This window comes from Parastagonospora nodorum (assembly GCF_000146915.1).
Source record: "Parastagonospora nodorum SN15 chromosome Unknown scaffold_5, whole genome shotgun sequence".
In the NCBI taxonomy this organism is placed as follows: Eukaryota; Fungi; Ascomycota; class Dothideomycetes; order Pleosporales; family Phaeosphaeriaceae; genus Parastagonospora; species Parastagonospora nodorum.
This window is the reverse complement of record NW_001884553.1, coordinates 4,068-15,521: the sequence shown is the minus strand read 5'-3', so window position 1 is coordinate 15,521 and position 11,454 is coordinate 4,068. Positions and strand designations below refer to the sequence as shown.

At 44.1% G+C, this 11,454-nt stretch overlaps 4 protein-coding genes across 4 annotated transcripts; 3 read left to right on the top strand and 1 right to left on the bottom strand.

The window, feature by feature from the left end:
* Positions 1–503: 503 nt before the first annotated feature.
* Positions 504–2,687, top strand: SNOG_03331 (hypothetical protein; the record flags this gene model as incomplete). The annotated part of the gene is made up of 6 exons (XM_001793847.1): positions 504–590; positions 691–1,069; positions 1,126–1,160; positions 1,284–1,815; positions 1,925–2,179; positions 2,344–2,687. The coding sequence occupies 6 exons, from the start codon at positions 504–506 to the stop codon at positions 2,685–2,687; spliced, it is 1,632 nt and encodes a 543-aa protein (XP_001793899.1).
* A 1,723-nt stretch (positions 2,688–4,410) lies between these two features.
* SNOG_03330 (hypothetical protein) lies at positions 4,411–5,260 on the top strand (the record flags this gene model as incomplete). Its single annotated transcript, XM_001793846.1, is given in 2 exon segments — positions 4,411–4,453; positions 4,473–5,260. The coding sequence occupies 2 exon segments, from the start codon at positions 4,411–4,413 to the stop codon at positions 5,258–5,260; spliced, it is 831 nt and encodes a 276-aa protein (XP_001793898.1).
* A 4-nt stretch (positions 5,261–5,264) lies between these two features.
* Positions 5,265–6,408, bottom strand: SNOG_03329 (hypothetical protein; the record flags this gene model as incomplete). Its single annotated transcript, XM_001793845.1, has 3 exons — positions 5,265–5,590; positions 5,641–6,041; positions 6,130–6,408. The coding sequence occupies 3 exons, from the start codon at positions 6,406–6,408 to the stop codon at positions 5,560–5,562; spliced, it is 711 nt and encodes a 236-aa protein (XP_001793897.1). The 3' UTR covers positions 5,265–5,559.
* Positions 6,409–8,110: 1,702 nt separating this feature from the next.
* Positions 8,111–8,634, top strand: SNOG_03328 (hypothetical protein; the record flags this gene model as incomplete). Its single annotated transcript, XM_001793844.1, has 2 exons — positions 8,111–8,240; positions 8,339–8,634. 2 exons carry the CDS (start codon positions 8,111–8,113, stop codon positions 8,632–8,634), a joined length of 426 nt encoding a protein of 141 aa, XP_001793896.1.
* Between the last annotated feature and the right edge of the window lie 2,820 nt (positions 8,635–11,454).

Below are 11,454 nucleotides of genomic sequence, written 5' to 3'. Positions count from 1 at the left end.
CAAGCACGGATGACTTCCACGATGTATCCGACAATGCTCGAGACCGCGTACCTGCATCGAGGCAGCGACGCGCACGCGAGCTGTTGTCCAGTACATGGATCTCACACGCTACTCCCCAAGGAAACTGTCACCGCCGGGTCAAGTGAAGTTTTGGCGAGGCTTTGATGCGCACCCTCGCCTGGAAAGACGCCACCAGTTTTCTCAACACGAGCGTAATCATGCACAGATGGCCGTAAGCGCCTGGCCCCGTGCTCAAAGTGTTCACCGGTCTGCTTCATGTACTGGGCTGTGCATATCTTGACAGAGGTCATCTTTTGGAAGTTGACATTTAGTGGAGGCTGAAGTCTTGCACAACTTCATTGATATGAATAGGTGCATCTGAGCGATGAGGTCCTGGAGCATCACCAAACGCCAACCGACATACCAATTGCTACGTCCTTACATGTAACGGGCTCTGCGTAGCATTACGATATTTCACGCGCCTTTCAGCCTTATCCGAGAACATGGGTCTCCGAAAGTGGGTCTCGCGACCGTTGAGGGGCCGTCAGATCGGAGTTGAAAACCTTATCGCGGGTGGTGAAGGCATACCAGTAAGGATTCACATTGCACTCGAAGTCGTAGGCTTGCATTCACGAGTCTCAAAGCTGATGAGCGATTTAGGAGGCAAAGCGAAGAAGATGGACTCTTCAGACGATCGACCAAGCGCCGTTCCAGATATGGGTCGTGGTTGTCGCTGGGATCGGCTTCCTAACTGACGCTTTTGGCTTGTTCGCCCTCAATGTCGTAACTCCGATGCTAGGCTATGTATACTGGCCCAGCAATGATCCAAATGCCGTTCCTGAGGTGCCATCGTCTGTCAAGACAGCCATGATGTGTTCCACGCTTGCTGGTACCATGATAGGGCAAGTGGGATTCGGCTTCGCCGCCGACATCTTAGGTCGGCGGAAGATGTATGGACTGGAACTCGTCATCATCATAGTAGGGACTATGTTTCTGTTGATGAGCTCGAACGGTGAGAGAAACAGCATGCATGTCGCAGGCTGGCTCATAACTTGGCGAGCTATAATGGGTAAGTACGAGTTCAGGCCTTGATCATCTAGGGCGACTGCTAACACTGAGCTGTAGGAGTGGGAATTGGTGCGGATTACCCTTTGAGCGCTGTACGTTGGGCTGTTCCTTTGACGCCGTTCTGACACGAACTAACAATACTACAGGTCATAACAGCAGAATTTGCGCCTCGGAGATATCGAGCTCGCATGCTTTCTTGGGTGTTCTTTGCTCAGCCCGTGGGACAACTCCTTGCAAACGTGCTGTCTTTGGCAGCCGTCGAAGCGTACAAGCCATGGATCGAACGGTCCTCGCACTACTGCAAACCAGACGACGACGAATGCTTCCGCGCAATCGATCGCCTCTGGAGGCTAGTTGTCGGTATTGGCATAGTCCCAGCAGTCATCGCATTAATTTTTCGCTTCACGATACCAGAATCGCCTCGCTACACACTGGATATTCTGCAAAACACGCGAGCAACGCTAGAAGATACAGCCAACTACTTCGATGCACCTGAACTTCACGCCGAGCATGGGCCAGTCGAGATGTTCCCCACCAGACCCGAGATCCACGTCTCGCCCCGCACTTCTATTTGCTCAGGAATTGGACCAGACGAAATCATTGAGGATGACAGCGATTCTGACAGAAGACCAAGCGACGCACATCTTCGCCAGCCATCTCCAGAGCCGGACCTACCGCCAGGTGACCCCAACTTCGTTCCGCCTCTTGCTTCTTGGACAGACGCGAAGAAGTTCTTCATCGCCGAGGGTAATTGGCAGTACCTCCTTGGCACATCATTGGCATGGCTATTCCTTGATTTTGCATGTACGTTATCCGCAGGCTCAAACTCCTTCCATTTACTGACATATTCCACTAGTCTATGGTCTTGGACTCTCGTCGCCGCAGATTGTAAGCAACATCTGGGGAGACCCAAAGATTGACAAAGTCGTATCAAAGTTTCCCTCCGTTTATGAGACGCTCCACGGTAACAGCTTACACACACTGGTCATGGTATCCATCGGTACTATTACCGGTGGGCTGCTGATGATCAAGATTGTGAAGCATGTTTCACCGAAGACGATCCAATTCTGGGGCTTTCTTGTCCTGTTTGTGTTGTTTATCGTCACTGGTAGTGCGTGGAACAAGTTGCTGGACAGCAGTCGATCCGGGTTGATCGTGCTTTACGTCTTAAGCCATATCGCATTCAACCTTGGACCAAACGTGACGACGTTTATCGTAAGCTTGTCCTGATCCATCTGCTCGGCTCCGTACCTCTAACAGCACACTAGATACCAGCCGAGATCTTCCCAACTCGATACCGCTGCACATGCCACGGCATCGCCGCTGCTTCCGGCAAGCTGGGCTCATGGCTAGTTCAAATCTTCCTCGCATATGCCTTCAAGTCCGAAGATGCGGACGACCAAAACTCATGGACAAATGCGCGTTTCAAAGACTTTGGTAAGGTCTTGCAAGTCATGAGCGCGTTCATGGTAGCCGGTGCGATTACGACATACTTCCATGTGCCGGAGACGAGAGATCACGATAATAAGAGTAGGACACTGGAGGTGCTGGCGTGTGGAAAGAAAGTTATTGATGAGCTGAATAAACAGAGGAGAAGGGAGGATGAGGATGACTCTTGACTGAGTGCGGAAATTTAGCAATTCGACCGGTGAAATCAACACTTTCTACCACTGTAGCATTGATGCGGTTTGACATATTCGCTTCGCGTCACGTTGAAAAGATTGTAAGGGGTTGGCGGGTGACGCAGCTAGCTCCTTACCCTACATGTGCTGCAAGATTTAGTACATGGTATGCTCAAACCCATGATCACCATCATTCGTGTTGAACATCAGCCTGGTTACATGTACAGACTTTTGTGGCGTGATCAATCGCTAGATAAGCTTTTAATCTATACAGGCTTAGCTATCGCCCTCACTGTAGGCTTCAGTCGCTAATAGGGAGTCGCCTTGGCGTGGTGTTTTCTGGGATTTACAACGCAAGTCACGGCAGCTCAGCTCAATTTCTTATGATTGAGTCTGAGAAGGCAGCCACTATGTGCTGCACCTTAGACACCAATTCAATGATTGAGGAACGAGATGACGAAGATGCATATTGCCAGCGTGGTAACTCCGCCGCGCAGGATAATAATTTCTGGCGTATTGCTGAGTGTCGCGTTGAAAGGCTCGTGGTATTCCCGTCTATACTCGTGGCTTTTGCATCTTGATGCCTTCTGGAGAGTAATGTGTGACGATTCTATCTTCGTGGTTAATGGGGCTGTCCTTGGAAGTCGTAGCGCAATTATGTCGGAGCTCGCAATGATCAAAATGTAGCTGTCTCACTTGAATTCGCCTTTCAATCTTGAAGATTCAACAGGTTGTACCCCGCTCTTCGCGGCACATGGATTTGTGGCTGGAGAGAGAAATATTTTCTTTTCAGCACGAGGCTACCTTGGTTGGGCTCCACTTCAGACCGCAGTTGGCGATGTGGTTGTGGAACTTTGTGGAGGCCGTGTGCCATACTTCATACAAGATACAGAACTGAATCTGGAAACATGTCCCTTGGGAGATGAAGGTGATTTGAAGATTACTCCCCCGAGGCCTACCTAATCGCTTCTTGGGCGATGCGTAGCTGCAAGGCTTCATGGATGGCGAAGGGTACGGCGAGGAAAATCTCGAAGACATCACACTCGTCTGATAATTGTGCTTATGTGGAATAGCGGGGCGATGCCGGCTTTGCGTCGTTTAATTGATTGTGTGAAACGTGCAAGCTTGACACAACAGGGAAAAGATCTATTGCTGTCAGGGTAACCAGACAACTTACCACTTCCATGCCATTCTCTTCTTTCTTCCCCAGAAAACAGCCACCGGATCAGCATAGTCATATGTTTGTAAATGTTTACGAGGGCGATCTCATCAATGTTCCCTGTGAACGTCTCTATTCGGCAGTCAGACCGAGCAACATGGCTGATCACGATGGCATGAAACATGATGTATATTGTTCTCTTGTGAGGAGAGTCAACGTATTTTTCCGCGACATGGGGTCGTGCAGTTTATGGGGCGGATAATGTTCAAATCTTCGCTTGCACTCATTCTAAGCGACGACGATACTATGCAACTGCTGATCCACTGGAGTTAGCCTGTGCTATGTTGTACAGCGCCAAGTCTTGGGACTTTGGATGTCGGAGCATTCCTCCAAACCTGGGGTACAGCGGCAGTTGGGTACCGCAAACATCATTAGTGCCCGAGTGATACGTCGAGCGAGGACGGAAAGCGCAAAAGATGAAGAGTATATATATCAAGAGTTGGCTCCCAGGTCGAGAAGCAGTCATTCCACTCGGAAAACAACCTACTATCTTTACCCAAAATGCGCGGTCTTTTCAACTCTGCCTGCCTCTTGCTGGCGCTCTGTGCCCACAATCTTCGCAGCCAACTCTGCCGGCTGCGGAAAGGCTAAGACCCTCACGAACAAGCAATACTCCATGCAAGTGAACGGCAAAAACCGCAACTACTTTCTCAACATCCCCGACAACTACGACCAGAGCAAGCCTTACCGTCTCATCTTCACTTGGCACCAATTGGGCGGCAGCGCACAGAAGATTGTGAACGGCGAGAACCCGAACGCCGGTGGTGCGCTTCCTTACTACGGCCTCAAGGCCGTGGCTGACAACTCAGCTATCTTCGTCGTTCCCGATGGCCTGAATGCAGGCTGGGGAAACCAGAATGGGGAGGACGTTACTTTCTTTGACCAACTTGTGAAGACAGTCGAGGCAGACCTTTGCGTCAACACCGACCTTCGCTTCTCTACCGGCTTCAGCTACGGTGGGGCCATGTCTTATGCTCTTGCATGTGCTCGTCCTGAGATGATTCGTGCTGTTGCTGTCATCTCTGGCGCGCAACTGAGCGGATGTTCTGGTGGCAGCAAGCCCGTCGCGTACTACGGCCAGCACGGCACCAGCGACTCAGTCCTCAACGTCCAGATGGGCCGCCAGTTGCGCGACAAGTTCGTTGCAAACAACGGTTGCACGAAGCTTCAGTCTGAGCCTGGTCCAAACGGCGGCAACTCGGTCAAGACGCAATACGCGGGGTGCAAACAGGGCTATCCAGTTACATGGGTCATCCACAACGGCGATCACAACCCCTCGCAGACTAACTCCGGATCTACAACTCCGTTTGCCCCAGGAAACTCATGGGAATTCTTCAAGCAGTTTACGTAGATGTGTTGGTAGTATGTGGTTGGTGGAAAACACGCCCCTAGGCTAGTTTAGATGAAATGCCAAGCCGGTTGCCAAGTATTCCTCTCCACTATGCATACTGCTATGTGCGATCATTCGGCATATTGAATGCCATGTCGATCGTAAGTGCCGGTGTTCCGAGACTACAGCCAGCCTGGCTAAACAGGGAAGCCCTGTAATCTTGCTGGACGACAATGAAAGTGAAGAGTCGGGGAGCATAAATTATCTCCGCACCGACGAGTAAAGTGAGACCTGACCCACGAAGAAGATGATAATGGCAGTCACTGCAACGACGGTGTAGGTGATGGCGACCTAAATTTGAGGATTAGTAGATGCGTCTAAGTTCTCCGCTTTGGTCTTACCTTCGTGTTGTCGTCCCATAGACTCGGGCTCTGCAGATGTGTCGTGCTGACCAGACATGCAGGAACATGCCCACGATCATACAGATAGTAGCGCTTGTCAAGAACATGACCGGCATCTGCCACGTCATGATCTGAACTAGACTGGGTCGAAGATTACCGCTCTTCGGTGAGGGATTGCCTCCGTTGTTCGCGAGGAGTCTGCGAATGTGTTCAAGCCCATCGCGGTGAGAGGAAAGGCGATGTAGCCGCACCGTCTGGTCTGCAGCTGATAGAATGCTGAAGAGCGAGAGAATGATGCCACAGTACCAAGATGTGCGTACAGACCACGGCGACTCTTCGCCGTTTGGAAGGATGTTGGGCCAGCTTCCAGTAGATGTAAGAACGCCAGCCAAGAGAGCAGCCTGTTAGGGGTCAGCCCATGTGGTATGCTCCAAGTGCTGCGGCAGATGAAGTCGCGATATTCTGTGGCGCACATGAATTTGCACATACCACAATACCAACGAAGTTCAACTCGCTGAGCTTGTTGTCTCTCCAGCGAGCGGTAAGGCTGTCCTTGCGCCTATCGTCTTCGTTGAGTATGATCCTAATGGGATCGTAAGTTGATGGATTGGGTGCGTATATGCCCCCACCGAAGAAGTCCAAGATGTGTGTAATCGTCCATGTGTCGTCGTCCTCATCAGCCGGGATGCGTTGACGCGATGATCTCCCAAGCATCGGTGTCCGCTCGCCAGCGCCTGAATTCTCAACGTCGTCATTATTGGAAGCCATGTCGTGCGATGAATCTGGCTGCTAATTATGAGCCGGAGGGGAACGTATGTGCAGCCCCAGATTGATGATCTTGATATTGTCGCTATCCTCGATCGTGCGACTGTTGTTGTTCACGATAGAAGTCAAGAGGAGCAGAAACGTGGAGAGCTGCGTGACCGATGACGTATGAGCAACGTATTTCGACTAGGCCTCAATGCGGGCAAGCTTGTCGCAAAACAACATGCGTGACTAGAACTCTCGCAGCCAGTGAATAATTCGATTCCATGATATCGAAACTACGTAGACATCGCAACTCTGATCCTGCCTGCCTGTGTGCAACGTCTACTGCGCCTCTGCAAATAGATATAATAAATCTCCTGTATTCTATTTTCCCTCTGCCTCTTCTAAGTTACTAGATAGAACAATAGTAAGTTAGCTTTATAACTTCTCTAGGCTTAGAAGTTACAGCTAAACTCTAAAAATGTAAGTAAGCAAAGAATGCTTCTGCTAAGCTTTAAGCTTATTGCACTTAAGAGAGACGTAATAAGCCTCTGTTTATAAGCAGTTATACTATAAAGCTTTCTCTCTTATATAAAGGCAAAAGAAAGATTATTATATTATTACAATATATTTAAGCCTATATGCAGAGTTAGTGTTCTACTTCTAATAGTTAGCTTAAATCTATATTATAGAATATAAGTTACTTATTAATTTATTAATAAGAGTTATATCTTTGCATAAGCAGAGAGAAGAGATATGCAGAGAACGCTATTTTCATAAGCAAGCTAATAAGGCACTAGTCCTAACAAACTAGTTTAAATCATAGTAGCGTCTTACCAAAGCGGAAGCCTTTAGTAAAAGAATCATGATGTCTTTACCGGCTAAGATCTAAGCTACGTTGACATCTAGGTTAAGCTAACAATAGTAGACGCTGCGCTAGCATCGGCATTATTCGTACACGTTTTCGGACCGTCACGAGCCACGACCACCATCATCTTCACAATGTTTTCTTCCTATAATCGAATAGGTGCTTCCCGCATCAAGCGGAAGATTCTCGCATGAGCCGTCATAGCGCGACAATCGACACGACATATGATAGCATCGCATAGTTCCTCCATGGACACTTCGAAAATAACGGGGTCTTCTTCCAACCACGTTTCGCACGTGTCTTGCTTCGACGCGTTTATCTGGCACCACCAATGGGTTGTGGCTTGACTAACAGCTTGGCTACCTGCGTGCGCCCGACATCCGACAGCAGGCAGAACTCGCATTTTAGTTCGACGACGTGCGACTCCCCAGCATCAAACGCGTGAACTCTTCCGACATATCGATGTGACCTAATTCCAAAGCAACAATAGCAATGATATGTGCTTTATGACTGCCATGAGCCTCCAATAGCATTGTTACCCATGAGGCACAAACCAAGTGTGCGAGCAGCGAGAAGGATGCCTAATCGAAGAGAACATTAGCGCTGCTGTGTATGTAAGAATGTCGGTGCACGAAGTAATCAAGACGTACCAGCGCAAACGGCAGCCAGAGATATGCTGATGATTGGCACGGCGACTAGGGGCTCAGCTGCCGATGGAGCATGCAGCAATCGTACGACTATTTGGCCCGATCGACGAACATTCAAGCAGCTATCACATCGCCCACACTCGATTGAGTCATCGCAACCAATATTGGCAGAACGCGCACGGTAAGCGACGCTACAGAACACCAGAACATGCCCAAAGTCTCAAGACCTCGCGATGCAACGGAAATTATGGATGCACCGACCCTTCATCCCAGCTTTCTTATCGATATCGGTCATTCTGTCGGTCTCGGCAATTCTATCAACAAAAAACCCGAACATGGTAATCTGCTTGTCGGTCGCTGTGTACCCCACGGGATACGGAAAATCTACTTCATGCCTCCAGCCTCACTCTCTCTAACTTCACGTAACAATCTACAGGTTCCCTCGCAAATTTCTGGACCGCATCCCAGCCTGCAAATTCTTCCGGCACTCTGCTGAAGACGAACTCCCAAACTAATAATGCAAACTGCATCTTCAACGCCTGTAGCGCCAACCGTTTCCCAAAGCATCCGCGTGGACCTAGCCCAAAAGCCAGCTGTGGCCCCGCCATTGAATTAAAGGACCCATCGGGCCGCAGCCAGCGTTCGGGGTCAAAGGTGTGGATATCTGAATCATCCCAGAGAGACGAAAGCGCTGCTTTTGAAGGATTCGCGCCGGGGGAACGCACGCAGTGAGACGGCAGAGGCATGTTGGGCTTCAGATAGCCTGCACCGTTGGCCATCAGAAACACGTCTGTGCCTATACATATTAGGATTTCTGATATCAGATTGATAATAGTGCTAAGCTAGCTCATGCACACCTAAGAGTTAAGCGATATTATAGCAGAGTTAAGCAATATTTTAATAGAGTTAAGTAATATTTTAATAGAGTTAAGTAATATTTTAATAGAGTTAAGTAATATTTTAATAGAGTTAAGTAATATTTTAATAGAGTTAAGTAATATTTTAATAGAGTTAAGTAATATTTTAATAGAGTTAAGTAATATTTTAACAAAGTTAAGTATTTTAATATCTTTTTATAGCTAAAATTGCATATAAGCAGAGTGTAGCTATTACTAATATATTATAAGAGATTATTAGAGATATTCTAGGTCTTATTATAGTAATATTAAAGAAAAGTAAAATAACTCTGCCTGCTTTCTCTTATCTTAATATAAACTATTATTAAATAATAACGCTATCTCTAATAACCTATATATTTATGCTATACTATATTATGCTAACATTATTACTATCTCTAACTTTCTAAACTAACTATTAACTATTACTAGTAGGTAAAAGAAATTCTATAGAGTCTCTAATTACTAACTTATTCTTAGTTACCTCTTCTAATTATAAAGATAGTGTTGTAGCTAAGTAAACTATAAGAGAAAAGATTATATTAATTACTGCTCTTCTAATCTATTAGAAGAGCTAGCTTAAATATATAAATAGATTATAAAGAAACGTTAGTCTACTTTCTAAGCTTAGTTAGCTTAGTTACGTAGATTAGCACTTTACTATTCTTAGGTATTAATACTATAATATACTCTCTATCTTAATTACTTTATTTAATTAAGATAATGTTACGTAGTTATTATGTAAATAAGTAATTTCTCTGCTTCTGCGCTAAGCCTAACCTCTAGAACTAATTTAATTGCTGCTACTGCTACTTAAAAACTTAAAATATTTAATTTAATTGCTGCTACTGCTACTTAATAAACTAAAATATAAAATTTAATTACTGCTACTGCTTATATAAAAGGTAATTAGTTCTAGAAACTAATTACTTTGCGCTTATACTTTATATATATCTACTTTAAAGTGCAGATACTATAAAGTAACTAAAGTATTTCTTTTCTTTTATTACTTCTTAGAATAATATACTACTTATATACTCTATATATCCTTTGCTAAGTAACGTGCACTTAGCTCTATAATCTATAGCTTACTTATACGTAATTTTATAAGCAGAACGCTATACTTCTAGGCTGCTGTCTATGCTAAAATAGAATAATTATATAATTCTATAAGAGTATACTACTTATCTTAACTCTGCATATCTTATTATTACGTATAAAAGACCTTACTATATAATAGTAATAAGCCTAGAGGTATATTAACTAATATCTAATCTAATAGTTTACTGCTCTTATAGCCTAGTTAATACTTTAGCTTAAATATATTAAGTTATCTCTCTGCGTTAGGCGCAGTAGTTACTGCATTTATTAATAGAAAGCAGATATAGAAGGCGTCTAATTATAAGCTGCCTTTGCTAGTAGCTAAGTTTCTACTTTAAAGTATCTCTTGCAGTTATAATAAGAATTGCTATAATAGCTGCTCTACTAAGAATATAATATACTTAATATTTAGTATAGTACTCTCTAGTAGCGCATAATTCTATTATATAATAGCTATAGCTAGCCTTTATAGACTAGAAGTTAGCTATTTTTATAAGTTACTGTTATTATTAGCAGCGTTCTAAGAATAGAAAAACTATCTATATCTTATCTATATAAAGCTTAGTTCTAAGCATACTGTAAAGTTATACTAGCATAGCTAATCTATAATATCTTCTAGTATTCTTATTACCTGCAAGTACTTATAAAGCTAATGCTAAAACTCTAGCTATATATTTTATAGTTTTGCACGCTATAGTAAGTTAACTATAAAAATAAGATTATAGAGAGAACTTCTAGCTGCGCTTATATGCTTACTATATTCTGCTAGCGCTACGCTCTAGTCTGCGCAGCGTAGATTTCTAGTAGAAATAGTAAGTTATAAGGTATTATCTTTGCAAAAGAGTAATATAAGTTTTCTATATATATAGCCTACTAGGTTATAGTATAGTAAAAAGTGCTATTACTATAATATCTAAGTTCTATAATATATGCGCGCTGCTTATAGCGCCTAAGACTTCTAGCTATTACTATTAGCAATAAATATTATATTAATCTAACTTAGCTCTACTTTATTAAGTAACTAGTATAAGTTAAAATGTAATAAACTTAGAATAGCGTGCTCTAATATATTAATATTTAAGATATCTAGAAGTATAATATTGCTACGCCTCTTATAATATAAGATCTAAACGTGCTTTATCTTACTATATAGATATATTAGATAAAGCTGCTTCTATATATCTAGTTAAATGCGCTTTAAGGATAAGTATTAGATTATTAGGCATAGAGTATTCTTATACTTCTGCTTAGTTTGCTTATGCTCTATAGTAAAGACTACTAACTATAGAGGCTTAAGTATATATAACTGCGTAACGCTCTTATATCTCTTACTCTCTTTACTCTCTAATAAGATAAGATTAATAACCTCTATATCTCTCTAAAAACTTAGAATACTAAGTATTAGCTACTAGGATTATAATATGCAGAGAAAAGATACTTTATATAATATAGTAGCGTTGCGCTGCTATCTTACTGCTAAGACTAGTAAGATTACTCTTATTTCTATATAATAGTTATACGTTTATAATAGGCGCTATACTTATAAAGTAGAAAT